Raw genomic sequence first — 17,478 nt, 5'->3', positions numbered from 1 at the left:
GATTGATTGATTGATTGATTGATTGATTGATTGAATTTAATCGATGAATCTTAAAAACAAGCACATGAATAGGATTCAGCCAGAAAATAAAATACTGAAAACACTGGAAAATAGATACACTATAATAAAAATAATATACTGGAACTGACTGGAAATATTTTTGAAAAACCATACAATATCATTAAACATTTGGAAAAGTCAGGACATTTTAATAATGATGATAATAATAATAATAATAATACATTTTATTTGTAAGTGCTTTATATAGTACTCAAAGACACTTTACAACAGCTAGGGGAAAGTAAAATAAATATAAAATACATTAAAAAAACATTTAAAATTTTAAATTGTGATACGAAGTGTATAATTTTTGTAAACTTGATACTAATTCTAGCACTAATTTGGAAAAAATGTGACAAAAAATGAGTCTAAAGCTAGAAAGCAGCTGGTCTGCAAAGCGGCTGCTGTGAGTCTCAAACAAAACACATTTTCAGTGTCACAGCGTTAGTAAAGGTTTCTTTACATTACACTGCAGTAATACAGTCATGAAAATGTGTGTGAAGTTGTGGAAAAGCTTTGGAATATAGCTGTAAAATATGTGTGGGAGAACGATACCTAACAACTTGAATAATATTGTGTAATGATTTCTACTTTTATGCCAGCAGTCATGCAGTATTTTGGCTGCAGGTTTATGTTTTGTCCATGGTGGATATCTCATTGCAGAGTGAAACCCAATTACATCATCATGCTGTGTCCACAGGAATGTTGTTGAATGTTTTCAGGACTCGATGGCTCTGACCCTTGCACTCATTATCATTAGTTTATAATGTTGGTGATCCAGGAACTGAGGCTCTTTATTTACTGTTGCCCTCACTGTACAGAAGTCGCTCTGGACAAAGCTGCCAGCTAAACGTCTAAAATGTAAAATGTTCCAGTGTTTCCTGTATTGTTTTTTTTTTTCATGGAGTAATTTTGGTTGTGAGACTCAGGTTCACTCCAGGGTTTGTTCCAGGATCAGTTCCAGTAGATGTTTAAGAAGCTTAAGAATGGCTCTTAGTTGGATAGTGTGAAATATGGACAATTGTGCTGTAATTTAAACTCCTCTCCCTCCTCTCTCCTTTCCTTGTTTCCTCTCCCCTCTCTCCTCCTCTCCTCTTCTCCTCCTCTCCTTGTCTCTTCTCCTCTCCTCTCCTCTCCTTGTCTCCTCTCCTCTTCTCTCCTTGTCTCCTCTCCTCTCCTCTCCTCTCCTCTCCTCTCCTCTCCTCTCCTCTCTCCTCTCCTCTCTCCTCCTCTCCTCTCCTGTCCTCTCCTCTCCTTGTGTCCTCTCCTCTCTCCTCTCCTCTCCCCTCCTCTCCTTTCTCCTCTGTCCTCCTCTCCTCCTCCTCTCCTCCTCCTCTTCTCCTCTCCTCTCCTCCATGGTGGGACACACAAACACACAAACAAACCGCTCTCCAATTATAGTAATGGGATGAGGCCAGGAGATGAATTTCGGGGGGGAGGGGGGGGAGGGGGGGGGTTCCAGCTGCTACCAAAGCTAAATGAAAATAAGGGAAACATCACATTCAGTTGGTCTTGTGGTTAAATTGGAAAAGGGAAGAAAGGGCTGAGCTTTACAGAGAAGGAAAGTACTCTCCCACTGTATGACAGCCAACACACGGTTATGAAAATGAAACGAATGCTGTGATTTTTTTTTTAAAAGTGAAAAAATAGCAAAGTAGTGACCGACACATTTTGATTCGTCAGTTTCCCAGCTGTGGGAGGAGTGAGAAACTTTCCAGCTTCTACGAGCGCTACGTGACAGTAAAGGAAACACTGTGTTGAACTTGTGTTTGTTTTAGATTAAAATAACAGACCCGACCTCTAGGGCTGCAACTAACGATTATTTTCACTGTTAGTTGTTTGGTCTATAAAATGTCAGAAAATGGTGAAAAATGTGGATCAGTGTTTCCCAAAGCCCAAGATGACGTCCTCAAATGTCTTGTTTTGTCCACAACCCAAAGATATTCAGTTTACTGTCAGAGAGGAGGAAAGAAACCAGAAATTTCACATTTAAGAAGCTGGAATCAGAGAATTTTGACTTATTTTTCTTAAAAAATTACTCAAACCGATGAATCGATTATCAAAAGAGTTGGTGATCAATTTAATAGTTGACGACTAATCGATTAATCGTTGCGGCTCTACCGACCTCCCTGCTTGACGAGTGTTTTCCTCCTGCAGCCCCTCCGGCCGGCCGTCTACCCGGCGGTGTGCGGGAAGTGCAACAAGCCGAGCGAGGACGGCGGCAAGTGTCAGACCTGCGGGACCGGCCTGAACCTGCCGCCCTGCCAGCACGCCCCGCAGGCCACGCCCTCCTCGCCGACCCCCCGGCCCCCCATCCGCTCCCAGCCCTCGCCCGGACCGAACAGCCTTCAGCTGAGTAAGAACTTCTACAGCGCGGCGTCCACCATGCGGGCGCCGCGGATGGAGATCCTGCCGGTACGGATCACCAGCAGCAGGGGGAACCTCCTGCCGCCGCACAACGGCAGGCCGGCGGCGCTGGCCGGGACGTCCAGCTGCTGCGGGGCGAGGGTCTCCTCCAAAGGCAAGAGGACGGCGGCGGCCAAGCAGCACGAGCTCAACGACCCCAGTAAGTAAAAACACGAGTGCTTGAAGTGGCGTTGAACCTGGGTTGTGTCTCTTCTAGGGCTGGGCGAGAATTCAATATTATCGTTTTTCGTCTTTCTGTGGAATCATATGGTGATGATATGAAGATATTTTGATATCGTGACACTAGGCCTGGGCAATATATCAATATTTTGTCGATATCATGATATGAGACTAGATATCGTCTTAGATTTTGGATATCGTAATATCGTGATATGGCATAAGTGTCTTTTCCTGGTTTTAAAGGCTGCATTACAGTAAAGTGATGTCATTTTCTGAACTTACCAGACTGTTCTAGCTGTTCTATTATTTGCCTTTACCCACTTAGTCATTATATCCACATTACTGATGATTATTTATCAAAAATCTCATTGTGTAAATATTTTGTGAAAGCACCAATAGTCATCCCTGCAATATCGATATCGAGGTATTTGGTTAAAAATATTGTGATATTTGATTTTGTCAATATCGCCCAGCCCTACTTACAACTGAACATTTAGCCCACTTTGTAGAAAATACCGAGATATATATCCTGTATCGCCATTCAGCCTAAATATACCGAGATATGATTTTTGGTCCATATCGCCCAGCCCTACGTGACACATTTCTGCTGTCTAAATTGATGATGACAAAGCAAATTTTACTTAAAGAATAACTAAACCCCAAACCCAAATCTTTGGTGAAGCCTGACACCTAATGGTGAAAAGTAGGGTACTGAACTGGCCTTCTCCTATTGGCTGGTCTTTGTGCCAGGTGATGTCACCACCTGTTGTACTCTATAGAGGGTGACATCACAGGGCACAGAGACCAGCCAATAGCAGATGAACAGTTCAGTACCCTACTTTTCACCCTTAGGTGTCAGGCTTCACCACAGATTTAGGTGGGGTTTAGTTACTCTTTAAAAACTCTCATAAAATGAGGTATGGTAGGAATATTATTTGAATATTTCTTTTGTTTGACATCACACCTAACATTACCGTTCAGTTCAATGAGACAAACATTAATTTGATTATTTAACGTGATTTTGCATACATGAACCATATCGTGATATATATTGATATCGAGAAAAATCCTTATGATTATCATGATATTGATTACAACCATATCGCCCAGCCCTAGTCTCTTCCTCCATGATAAAACCCCCAAAATCAGTGATTCTGTGATCTGTTGCTCCGGTAGAGGAGACTGGAGAATTGTGTGTTTTTTTTTTCTCTCTCCATTCACTGCCATTGTCTGGAGGAACAGCCTGAAAATCACTTCTAGCACATAAAGGAACGCCGACAAAGCAGATTCTGACAATATATTAAAAAAAACTAGTCCTGTCACTGAATTGTTTTTAAGTGAATCTCTTTCTTTATGATTATTAAACCTTTCAATTTGAACAAGTGGAACACTGTAATCCGGTCGGAGGAATAAAACGGATAAAACGGATTAAAAATATTCTGCCAATATATAAAAAAAAAACGAGTCTCTCCCTTGTTCAACATCACTTTAAAGGAAAGGGAAAAGGAAAGTAAATATGGCAAACATGACTCACTTTACTCCTCCTGGCCAAAGATTACATACACACACATTACATACACATTACATTTATCCACCTATGTCTTTTGAGGTGGATAAACAAGGGCATCAGTTAGGCTATATTCCTCGCCATACCTTAGCCTTTAAGTAAGTTTAACTTTGATCTTGTTCTTTTTATCAACATAAAGAATTCAGGACCAATTTGGAAGTTGTGGTGGCAAATTCTATTATATGCAGGGACTTTAATCGCAGGGTGTCTGAGGTTTCTGGAAAAAACTCTTAAAATGTCTTATTTAAACTCCATCAGGAGTTTAAACTCGTCCCCCCTAACAGGTCTACAGTTGTTTTCATTTTCACGTTTATCTCAATTGTGAAATTTGTCTTATATTTGATTCCATCATTAAAAAGGTATTGAATTCATCCTGATGAAATTTGCAGACACCTTATTACAATGGAAAAAAAGGAAAACGATCCTGTTATCCTACCTGGTGTGTTTCATTCCAAGTTGAAAAATGTGACACCGACTGTTACAAAGTGATTGATGGCACACAATTACCACAGATTATGGTACAAAGCATATTAATTCCTTCAAGTCTGTGGATGACACTATATGAACACTTACAGATTTGATTATGTAGGTTTTAGAAGTATTGCATCATAACCTTCAGATAATTTTCTTTTTCCAAAATAGATTACTAGATTATTACTTGCAGTAGGGCTGGGCGATATGGACCAAAAATCATATCTCTGTATTTTTAGGCTTAATGGCGATACACAATATATATCTCGGTATTTTCTACAAAGTGGGCTAAATGTTCAGTTGTAAGTAGGGCTGGGCGATATGGACAAAATCAAATATCATAATATTTTTGACCAAATACCTCGATATCGGTATTGTGACAATATTGTAGAGATGACTATTGGTGCTTTCACAAAATATTTACACAATGAGATTTTTGATAAATAATCATCAGTAATGTGGATATAATGACTAAGTGGGTAAAGGCAAATAATAGAACAGCTAGAACAGTCTGGTAAGTTCAGAAAATGACATCACTTTACTGTAATGCAGCCTTTAAAACCAGGAAAAGACACTTATGCCATATCACCATATTATGATATCCAAAATCTAAGACGATATCTAGTCTCGTATCATGATATCGACATAATATCGATATATTGCCCAGCCCTAACTTGCAGACATTCATACATCTCATACATTCATGATTTTATAAGTACAGCAGGAGGAAGCGGATCAGGCAGGCAGACTCGATGCTGCAGCATGTGGCTCAGCGCTGAACTTTACAGCAGGAAAGACAACAGCTGGGCCGACTGTAAACCCCTGTTACCTCTGTGAGCTTCTCCTGCCAGTTGGAAAGCTGCTGGTGAACTTTGCGGTGATTTGGTTGAATTGGTTTTTTTTTTACCCGTCACTTAAATCAAACGGTGGCCGTTTTAATTTTGGAATTAATTTTTTCGTTTGCTGGCCGCAGCATAGAGGGAACATCAGAGAGTTCAGCTGTCATGTGTCATGTGCCAGCAGATTAAAAAGGCTGTTGGGGGGCACAATTAATCATAATGATACATTGTAGCAACGTTTGCACAGAGGGTTTGATGTTGGTTTGTTGGTCTTTGTTCATTCGTCGGCTCTGTAAGAGGACAGTTCCATATTTGGCTCTTGGCACCGGTTTTGTCAACAGGTTCAGGTGAACTGGGATCCAGTTCAAGACTTACTGGACTGTTTGATGCTGCTGCCATGTTTCAGCTGTTTGACTGTCAGGGCCAGACAGCAGGGCTTTCTATTCCAATCCTCCTTACTCTTCTTCTCTTCCTTCTCCTCCTCCTTCTTTTTTTTTTCTTCTTCTTCTTCTTCTTCCTCTACCACTTCTTACTCCGTCTTCTACTTCTCCTCCTCCTTCTCCTCCTTATGCTTCTTCTTCTTCTCCTTCTTCTCCTTCTTCCTCTACCACTTCTTACTCCTTCTCTTCTCCTCCTTCTTCCTCTACCACTTCTTACTCCTTTTTCTCCTCTTCTTCTCCTCCTTCTTCCTCCACCACTTCTTACTCCTTCTCCTCTTCTTCTCCTCCTTCTTCCTCTACCACTTCTTACTCCTTCTGCTCCTCCTTCTCCTCCTTCTCCTCCTTCTTCTTCTTCTCCTCCTTCTTCTTCTTCTTCTTCTTCTTCTTCTTCTTCTTCTTCTTCTTCTTCTTCTTCTTCTTCTTCTTCTTCTTCTTCTTCTTCTTCTTCTTCTTCTTCTTCTTCTTCTTCTTCTTCTTCTTCTTCTTCTTCTTCTTCTTCTTCTTCTTCTTCTTCTTCTTCTTCTCCTCCTCCTCCTCCTCCTCCTCCTCCTCCTCCTCCTCCTCCTCCTCCTCCTCCTTCAGTTACAGGACAGTCTCTCCACCTACTAAACTGTTCTGCTACAAAATGCATCTTAAACACAGCGCCACAGTGCTATTCTCACTGTTTATGATAAATGCATCACTGCTGCCACTGGGAGAAGTGTGTTCAGTAGCCACAAAACACAAGCACCTGCTTCTCTTTCTCTACAGGTTACTCCTGTAACGTATTCACATCTGTTAGAGAGCAAGGGCCAAACTAAAGAGACAGATAAATGTATGTTGTAGCTTCACTGTGTTTGATGCCAAAATTCACTGTCGAACCCTCTGGAGGGATCATGGGTCAAATTCAACCAAACATCCCTATTTTTTTTTTTTTTTTATTATTTTTATTTTTTTTATTTTGGAAAAGAATCTTTTTACATAGTATCAGTATTACTGCAAGTAGATTCACATAGCATTATGCACATTTAAAACAAAAAATGTTGCAGTACGTTACCAGAGGGTTTCTTTTATAACATTAGCTTTGATTATTTACAGTTGAACATGGGAAGCTTTCACCTTAGATACTACGAAGGGTTGAAGGGGGAAAAAAAAGAGAAAATGAATAAAGAGCGAGCTGTTAGATGTAATAAAATAATATAAATCACGTTAAATTCTCACTCATTTATTCTATCAAGTCAGCTAAAGTCTGACCTTATCGGTTTAATGTACTCAGTCCACTTGGTCCAGATCCAGAAACATTTTTGGACTTTGAGGGAAAATGACAACCTTTCCATAATATATATTTCATATATTATTTCTATCCATTCATCAATGGTTGGTGGTTCTGATTTTAGCCACTTCCTCGTGAGAGCCTTTTTGCTTGCTCCAAACATCCCTATTAAATACACTACCAGTCTAAAGTCAACACACCTGATTGAATGTTCTATGTTTTTCATTTTCTTAAAGACTTCTGCTTAAATGCTTGAAATTAGTTTCTTAGTCAAATATAAATAGTGAAGTTGATCCTATGTATGAATTTCTCTCCAAAGCCTTTGCCTTTCCATCAAGGCAAAGTGCGGCTGCTTTAAAAAATCTAAAATATAAGATAGTTTTCATTAGTTCAACACTTTTTTTGGTCACTGCATAATTCCATTTGTGTCATTTCATAGTTTTGATGTCTTTACTATTATTCTAAAATGTGAAAAGATCCACTAACTGCCTTTGCTGTAGCATCCAAACCCGGTTTCTACTAAGTGCCCAGGCTAAACAGCACAGGGGATCGTTACATGAGCTGCTGTGTTTTGGTAAATTAATACAAATATCTCTGTCACTGGCACCATGTCAGCCGGTGACACTGTAAATTGCTACAGAGGGAGGAAAGATTTAATTGGGAGCTCTCTCTTGACAAGCTGTCAGTTTGCATCCCAGCACTCCGCCACACTCTGCTGGATGGAGCCTGTGTGTAAAGGCTGATTTTAATAGTGCCATTTTCAAGGATGTGATGAGAAACACCAATAGAGGAAAATAATTACCCACCCCCGCACACACACACACACACCCATAATAACTGAATGGGTAATGAGGGTCCAAAAAAACTGAAAGGCTGAATAAAACTGAAATCACTTCCCTGCGTTTTGTATCCCGAAACGCATCAAAGCCTCACAACACAGTTAGAAAATTTTCAGACAAGCCTTGCAAATCAGTAACGGCAAATTAGAAGGACCGGCTGATTCCTGCCAATTGGAAAAGCACATCTGTACGTGCCTGCATGGATTCACCATGACTACACATAAAGCTGTAGAAACACGTTTGTCATTATCCATGTTAGGATTTAGAGTTGTGAAGAGCGGTCTTCAGCTGTAGAGCGATACGACCTGGCTTACTGTCATATTGCCCAGGCATTATTGCCATACATCATAACAACAAATCCAAATCTTCAAAATGAGTGAAGAAATTAGGGTCTGGAATAAGTCTGGGATTTCAAAATGGAAAATATCTAGAAATGTAAAAGGCTGGGGGAAATGGCTAATATATAAATTTAAAAAAGGCCTATTTATGCCTTTTTTTTAATATATATTTAATGTTGTTTAAATAGAATGTAGACCTGTTCCTCCCTACAGGCTCTGTTCACCTTTTTATTGTATTTTCCTTCCTTTTCATTTACTTTCTCTTTTTTACCCTCTGTAAGTATAGTCTGAAAAGAAAACATAAAGATAAAGTTATAAAAAAAAAAGAAAAGAAAATATCTAGAAATGTGTAGTTAGCTCAAATGCGAGTCAATTCAAGTTCGTCTCATTTGAGGTCGAGGAATTTGTTTCCATACAGGTAAAAGAAATCACTTTGACATTTACACCACATAACAAACGTCAGAGTACCACAGCTAAAGTAAATGCAACGTACAAACAATACAAAGTGCAACAGTGTCATACATATAATATATGCAAGTTCACAAGGCAAGATACATAACCACAATAATAACCTTTATTTTATACTTTATTTGATACTTATCAAATCAGTTTCAAATGAAAAATGCAAGCAATGAGGAGTAACAAAAATGAAGAGGAGTAAAATACAAAAAGGCAAATGAACAGAATGATTAAAACCTGTATAACAACAGAAGACGGACCATAGTTCAAGGCAAGTTTATTTATATAGCACATTTCAGCAACAAGGCAATTCAAAGTGCTTTACATAAAACATTAAAAGCATTGAGACAAAGTGAAAAAGATTAAATTCATATATTGTATTAAAAGAATCATATCAAGTAAAATAAAAAAATAAAAGAACACAACAAACACAGCAAATACTCCCACTTTTAGATGCACATTGTGAGTGAACCCATAAGTTCAGGTAAAAGTGAGCCTAAAAACGATGCAAGAACACGGTGTAAACTATCAGAAAGACATTAATCAGAGTTCTCCTTCACAGTCGTCCTGTCCAGCGACGACGAGGAGGAGGCCGACAACGCCAGCACAGGAAGTGTGAACCGGCTGGACAGCGTTTCCCCCCGGCCCGCCGACTCCGCCCACTCCTCGCCGGCGCCCTCCGGGGGACGGGTGGAGGCGGCGGTGAAGAGCACGGGGGAGCAGGAGGAGGCGACCTCCGAACTCTTCGAAGACATCAACACGAAAATCACGATACCGAGGAGACCCCGTATGAAAGACCAGGTGCGTTCAGGCCCACGAGACAGACACTGACCAGAGTGTGGAGGTCCGGTCTTATCTTATTTCAGTCGAACATTTTGGTTTAATATGCAAGGAAACGATTCACACAGTTTGTGTCTTGAAAAGTCAAACAAAGGCTATGGGCAGAAATATGTGTCACTAGAAACTGAAACTGAATTATTGCTCTTCCTCAGCGACCAGGTTGTGTGTCTCAGTAAACTGAAATTGAATTGCAAGAACTGAATTTGAATTGTGAGAACTGAATTCAGTTTCAAACTAATAAATTCAATTTCAAATTATGCTATTCAGATTCAGTTTCCAATGCAGTTATTCAAGTTAAACAATACAAATTCAAAATATGTGATTCAAATTCAGTTTTTTAATGCAATTATTCAAGTTGAGCAATTTAAATTCAAATATAAATAATTCAATTACAGTTTCTAGTGACACATATTTCTGCCCATAAAAGGCTGCCAGTAGTTGCATGCAGAGAAAAAGGCAGTGCAGAAGTTATGGTTTGCAATGGAATGAGAGAAACAATTTGAGGTGAATGAAACGAAAATTTTCTTCTACAATTTGAGGTATTTATTTTACTTGCTAACACAGCCAGTTATCAACATTTTAGATAGGATATGTTGATATTATGGTATTAACATTCGCTAGATAAATGCAGAGGAAAAAAAGAATCCAGCGTGGCATGAAATGGTTTGCGGGGGGTGGGGGTGGGGGGGGGTTGCATTGATAAAGGGCTACAGTATATAAACAAACTAGAACTTGAACTTATTGATGAGTCAAACTCATATCAGCTTGTAGGCTAACGAAGGCTACCAGTAGATAGATAACAGAGAAAAAGGCAGTGCAAAAGTCACGATTTGCAATGGCATGAAAGAAATAATTTGAGGTATTTATCTCACACGCTAATGTAGCCAATCATCAACGTTGCTGATATCATAGCATTAATGTTGGCTAAAATTGTTGACCCTGATGCCCCCAAATTCGCTGCATTTAACATTCCTGTGGTCGCAGTGAAAATTAACTAAAAAATAATGGAATTTGGAGATTTTGTTTTACTATTTTGCGGTATTGTTTTTGTTCAGAGGCCCACCTTCACTACATAGCTCTGCGGGAAACTCCTGCATATCTAGTTAATCAATAGATCCCAGCGGACGGTCCTTGAATGCTGACCTGTAGCGTGTTATTCGGAGCGTTGTGGGTTCGATCCCGGTTCATGACCTTTGACTCCTGTTATCCCGTCGTTCCTTTAATCTCTCTCCGCTGCATGCTGCTGTCTAGTAAAAGCAGAGAAGTGTCCTGGAGCAGTGAAGTTCACTTTCCTCCCTCATTTAAGAAGATCTCGTGCCTCATCTGGCGGCAAGATTACTGATTTTTTTTTTTTTTTTGTTTGAGAATGAGTCTCCCAAGATTACTGTCTGGGTCGTATTTGGCAGCAGTCCAGAGTAATGATTGGAGCTTGTGTGTGTGTGTGTGTGTGTGCGTGTGTGTGTGTGTGTGTGTGTGTTTTGGTCGATAGCCCCAATGCAAACTAGGGCAGCAGGTGCAGCGCTGAAGTGAAATAAAAGTCTGTGCTCTTTTTTTTCTCCAAAGGGAAATTCTCTAAAGCTAAATATATGCTATTGGGTGGACACTTTTTTTTATTTTTAGTGGGTCCCGTGGGAATAGAAACCCTGACTCTGGTAGTGTTGGTGCCTTGCTCTGCCCATTGACTTACACAGGGAATTGAACCCCTAACCTTGGCAGTGTTGGTACCTATTAAGCTGCACAGGAGCTCAATCCCTCTCCAGTCCAAGGTTATTATCGTTAACAAAAACTAACAAAATAACGAAAACTAGGTGTGAAAAAACATTTTCGTTAACTGAAATAAAAATAAAAACAAGGCTTTACAAAAAAGCGATAACTAACTGAAACTGTATTGTGTGTTTACAAAACTAACTAAAATAAACTAAAATTATAGAGAAAATGTATTTGTCAATTTATTTCATACATAAGCCTAGTATTTTGAATTTTTGAATCTCGCCCCTGACAAATACCCCATATTACAAAAAAAGACTAAAACTAACACTGAAACTAATAAAAACTAAACTAAAACTAAGCATTTTCAAAAATAAAAACTAAACTAAACTAGCAAACCCGCTTTAAAAACAAATTAAAACTAAACTGAAATTGAAAACGAAAAGTCAAAACGAAATAAAAATAAAAACTAATGAAAAATGCTAAACTATAATAGCCTTGCCCCAGACTCCCTCTCCTCCAACATAAACGAGGCTTGAATGTGCAGTGAGGTGAAACAGAAGTGTGTCCTCTCTTCTCCCCGAGCTGCAAAGCAACACTCAGTTCTCTCTCTCTAAAGCCACATATCTGCCTCTTTTTCCCTTCCTTTTCTTTTTTTTGTCTTTTGCAGTTTGGAAATCACCCTCCGGAGCACTTTTCACCGAGGGTAAAGAAGCCCAAGTTCGTGTCCAATAAGTGTGACAGCATCATCCTGGAGTGTCGGAGCGTCAGAGTGGGCACTCTGCGCAGGATGGTGACCAAGCCTGTCATCGTGAGTGCTTTGATCTGTCCCGTCTGAAGCTCCGGGTCTAAAGCCTGCTGAGATATCACCAGCAGGCTGTGCGGGCGGCCATTACACTGCTTTGATCTGTAACCAGTAACACATGACTGCTGCTCCGACTCCTGCTTTGGAAAATCATGGAAAAGGAATTTGATCATTTTAAAATCTTGAAAACAAAGTCCAGAAAAGTATGGAAGATATTCAGTTTTCCAATGATGTGCACATGTAGTGTGTATAATAATAATATGATCTATCTATCTATCTATCTATCTATCTATCTATCTATCTATCTATCTATCTATCTATCTCTCTATCTATCTATCTCCATCTCTCTCTCCATCTATCTCTCTCTCTCATCTCTCTCTATCTCTCTCTCATCTCTATCTATCTCTCTCTCTCCATCTCTCTATCTCTCTCCATCTTTCTCCATCTATCTCTCTCTCCATCTCTCTCTCTATCTCTCCATCTCTCTCTATCTATCTCTCTCCATCTCTCTCCATCTCTCCCATCTATCTCTCTCTCTCCATCTCTCTATCTCTCTCCATCTCTCTATCTATCTCTCTCTCCATCTCGCTCTCTATCTCTCTCTCAATCTCTCTCTATCTATCTCTCTCCATCTATCTCTATCTCTCTCTCTCTCTCTCTCTCTCTCTCTCTCTCTCTCTCTCTCTCTCTCTATCTATCATCTATCTATCTCTCTATCTCTCTCTCCATCTGTCTCTATCTCTCTCTCTCCATCTCTCTCTATCTCTCTCATCTCTATCTATCTATCTCTCTCTCTCTCTTTCTCCATCTCTCTATCTCTCCATCTCTCTCTCTATCTCTCTCTCCATCTCTCTTTCTCCATCTCTCTATCTCTCCATCTCACTCTCTTTCTCCATCTCCACAGTATATCTCTATCTATATCTCTATCTACAAGACAACGATACAGTTAGAAAGATAAGAATATGCAAATAAATAGACAAAGTGAATAACATTAAAATAACACAATCATTTAAATTCAATTCTGTTGTGAAGAATAATCTTAAGATAGAGTGATCTGGCAGAGCTGATGGTCTTGTTGCCACACTGTGACCAGAACACAAACCAAAAATCTTCAAATCCATTCCAGAAATCATGATCTGAAAAAAAAGGTCCTTTTGAAATGGAAAATGTGTGGGAACCTCCATGATAAACTGCGTTCTTCTTCTCCTGTCTTTTCCCAGTTTTCCATCGACCACATCCAGCTTGAAACTGAAGGTATGGAACACAAGTGATTCATTCAATTTATTGTGCATGAAATAACCATATGCTGTGCTGCTGTTGTTGTGTTGGACATCACCGGAGTGTGATGGCACCCTCCAGTCAGCTTTGGCCGCTCTCTCTGCTTCTCTGTCATTTTAAAAATATGCAGCGGTGCAGTTTTCATCTGGCACCGAGGGATGTGGAGGAGGAGGAGGAGGAGGAGGAGGAGGAGGAGGCAGGAGAGGGAGCTGGTTAGAGACTAGTGCAGTTTACTTCCACATCTGTGGCACCAGCCTGTCCAGAAAATACACAAAAACATCAAAATACCAGCAGGAGACAGGAGGCAACAACCTGGGAATCTCTGCAAAAATACATAATTAGTAGGGATGGGACGATATCTCGGAGTTCAATTTATCGCGATACACAAATGTGACAATACAGAAAAATGAATGGTGATATCAGCTCCATGTTATTCTGCTGTAGTAATCACTAATGAGACTCTTGACCATCACAGTTTCACAAGCTCTCCATCCAAATTATATTATTGTCACTTTGTAATGACATTTTTAAATTGTTGTTTACATTCTAGCAGCCAATGGCATCGCTAGAAAGATTTGTGACTCAGAAATAAACACAGTCAGACTTTGATGTCACTGAACTTTTATTTATTACATCGTACCGTTGTTATATTGAATCCTGAGCCCCATATCGAGTATCAAATCGTGAGATATGCAGATCATCCCATCCCTAATAACTTACTCCTAATAATCCTAATTCCTTCCTAATAATGTCACATTTACACATAAATGTCAGGATTTTAAACCTGAGTGACATCTTTCACTTGAACTCTTTTTTATTTGATTTGTGTGGCAACACAGTAAGCAAAAATAAAATCAAGTTTTATTTGTCATATGTACAGGTACAAGTACACAGTACTTCTTACTTGCTGTGCTCCAGCTCATTGTCTTTAAAAAAAAAAGTAAAAGTATAAATAGTATCTGTAGGTAGAGTGGAAAAAGCACAATAATAATAAAATGTTATAAGTATATGAAATGGTCTAAAATGTACACAAAAAAAGAAGATGCATTTTAAGGTGTAAGAATATCACAAGAGACAATAAAAGAGAGTGGGCAGCTTGGTGAAAACAGGCTGTCAGGTTACTGGTGTGAGTCAGACAGAACCGACTGAAGTCTCAAAGAGGCCGATGCTGCTCCTCCCCGTCCCGGTTCCCCCTCGGAGGGCAGTTTGAGCTCCACAGCCGGGCCACACTGCAGGGTCCAGTGAGCTCCCTGTCCGGTCTGCAGGGTCCAGTGAGCTCCCTGTCCGGTCTGCAGGGTCCAGTGAGCTCCCTGTCCGGTCTGCAGGGTCCAGTGAGCTCCCTGTAGCTCCCCGGTCAGCTGACCTGCTGCTCAGCCTCCACTGGCAGCAACCGGAGAGCGTTCAGCATCAAGATCCACCTAGATCCAATTCCCGCTGGCTGACTCTAGTGTTCATTCCAGTTAGTGAATGGGGAAAATGATCAAGGCGATAACAGCACATTGTTTCTAGTGGCATGCTATAACACTATTCAGTTTATAGCCTACATGTAAGTCCTAAGAAATGTTTAAATTCAAATAGACTGTTTCTGGAGATTTGGTTAATATCAAATAAATTAGATGTCCACCTAGATAACAGCCAAGCACAATATGTCTGTTATTTTCAGTTTTATGGTAACTAACCAGCTAAGTGTTATAACCTGTTGCCCAGATTATGATGAATTACATAGAATACATTAAAACGATAGTACAATAGCTGATGACAATGAGATGCTCCCATTGGTGTAGCATATCTGTAAAAGCAGTGCTTCTCAACTTGGGGGTCGGGACCCCTCAGAGGGTCACTGGTTGATTTATGGGTTTGGGGAGGAAAAAAATCTTTTACACAAATGTGTTATCCTCATGTCTATTCTTTCTGTTTTTCTCAAATTTTTTGCTTTTTTCTTGCAAAATACAGAATAGTTTTAAGCATCTTGGCCTCCTCTGATAATCAAATGAAACGACGTAAAAAAAAGGGAAAAACCGCTTTGCATTTGCAGCCTGTGACACTTTGTTTTAAGGGGTCACAAGCCTAAAACGTTGATAACCAGTGTGTTAGTGCCTAAACCTAAAACCTAAACTAAAAGACTCCTTTTATTTCCATCTGCAGTTCGACTGCTTGCTTTGCATATAAAATGATGTAGCATCTCATGCCTCTATAAGAAATTTTGCATTGATAAGCGACATTGTATTGCAGTGTACCAGGCTACTGACTCCCTGTCTGGTCTGTCTGTATGCTGTATGTCATGGCAGTTTCTTATGTGTTTTTTCGTGCTTTCAAACTACCAGTCAAAAGTTTGGACACACCACATTTTCTTTTATTTTTACTATTTTTCACATTTTAGAATAATAGTGAAGACATCAAAACTATGAAATAACACAAATGGAATTAAGCAGTGACCAAAAAAAGTGTTAAACAAATCAAAACTATCTTATATTTTAGATTCTTTAAAGTAGCCGCCCTTTGCCTTGATGGAAAGGTAAAGGCTTTGTAAAGAAATTCATACATAGGATCAACTTCATATTTGTCTAAGAAACTAATTTCAAGCATTTAAGCAGAAGCCTTTAGATCAAAATGGCTTTAAGAGAATAAAAAACTTTTGACTGGTGGTGTCTGTTGAGCGTTTTTTAATGTAATTTGTAGGGTTTTTTTTAAACCCCATCTGCAAACCAGATTGCACATTAAGGATTTAATTGAAATAAAAACTGTCCCGTTCCTGTGTCCAGGCCCGGAGCAGGACGCCCTGGAGAAGGTGAGCCTGCGGGCGTCGGAGCTGATCAGCTGTGAGTGGTGCAGCGTGCGGAAGCTGCCCGTCCTTTTCTTCCAGACGACGCCCGAGGAGTGCGTCCGCCTGCGCACCCAGCTCAACATGTCCCGCGAGAAGGGCGGCATGTGGTACGACTCCGCCGGGAACCGTGAGTACAGACCCCCGCCCCGCCCCCGCCCCCGCCCCCGCCACCTGAGGATACACCCGGTTTGGTTTTGGTTTTGGCACAGTCAAGGTGTCCAAAAACTAAGGCTGGGTACTGGCAAGGACCTCACGATACGATACGATACGTGTCACGATACATTCCGATACTCTACATAAATTTACTGAAAATTTAAAAATAGAGCTGAAAATACAACTTGCTGTGTACCACCTGGGTAGTCTAATATGTACATCACATTATATTGATAACTCAGTGGACAAATTGAGTCAAAACTATTTAATTCAAAGGGATTTGAGGCAAATTTAAGGACATTTTAAATCTGTTTAAAACATGAATCTTTTTTTAATGTATTGATACAAGGGGCTGGAAAATCTATACAGTATCATGGAAAAAAAAATATTGCAATACTCAGCTGTATCGATTTTTTTGCACAGCCCTACCAAAAACCAAATTCAGGTCAGACAGTCAACGTGAGACACTTCACTCCTCTTTACCTGGATTCTATCAAACTTCATCACAGTGTACAGAAAAAATCAATTTCTGCAATCCATGTCTGTTCTTTATTGAGCAGTATCAAATCAATCAAAGGAAGTAAAAGTTGTATTATTGAGAAAATGTATCTTTCATTCTAAATCTTCACATCTGAGCTGCAGTTTCTCACACAGCTCCCGTAATTTTAGACGTCATCACACACTGTTGTACCAGCAGTACAATTCAATTCAATTCAATTCAGGCAATTCAGTTCAATTTATTGTCATTATACCAGTCCAGTATAACAAAAAGTCTTGTTCGCCAGTCTCTCTGGTGCAACATAAAAACATGAAAACATAGTGCAGACACTGACACAGTAAGAGACACACTTTCAAGACAGTTTTTAGACATAAAATACAAAAACAAAATAAGTAAGTAAGAATAGAAAAGAATTAGAATTAAAGTCATGTATAAAGAGTTCAAGTCGTCATTGGTAGCATTAAGTCATGGGTGATATTACGTAGTCTTCTATCTATGCATATAATTCGTTATAAGCTGTA

At 39.7% G+C, this 17,478-nt stretch overlaps 1 protein-coding gene across 1 annotated transcript in view; it reads left to right on the top strand.

The window, feature by feature from the left end:
* The window catches only part of LOC139663059 (sentrin-specific protease 6-like), a gene marked incomplete at its 3' end in the record, with an annotated part of 36,161 nt that extends 19,670 nt beyond the window's left edge, over positions 1-16,491 (top strand). The window contains exons 8-12 of the mRNA XM_071541588.1: positions 2,218-2,626; positions 9,414-9,652; positions 12,069-12,209; positions 13,424-13,457; positions 16,244-16,491. Of these exons, the coding sequence (XP_071397689.1) occupies positions 2,218-2,626; positions 9,414-9,652; positions 12,069-12,209; positions 13,424-13,457; positions 16,244-16,491 (1,071 nt within the window). The remainder of the gene's footprint in view (positions 1-2,217; positions 2,627-9,413; positions 9,653-12,068; positions 12,210-13,423; positions 13,458-16,243) is intronic.
* Positions 16,492-17,478: the final 987 nt, after the last annotated feature.

Source organism: Centroberyx affinis, unplaced genomic scaffold, assembly GCF_046629955.1.
Source record: "Centroberyx affinis isolate AG114_WGS23_722 - 3 ecotype Tasmania unplaced genomic scaffold, CSIRO-AGI_Caff_v1 ptg003906l_1, whole genome shotgun sequence".
In the NCBI taxonomy this organism is placed as follows: Eukaryota; Metazoa; Chordata; class Actinopteri; order Beryciformes; family Berycidae; genus Centroberyx; species Centroberyx affinis.
Note: the sequence above shows the minus strand (reverse complement) of the source record. Positions and strands in the feature narration are given on the sequence as shown.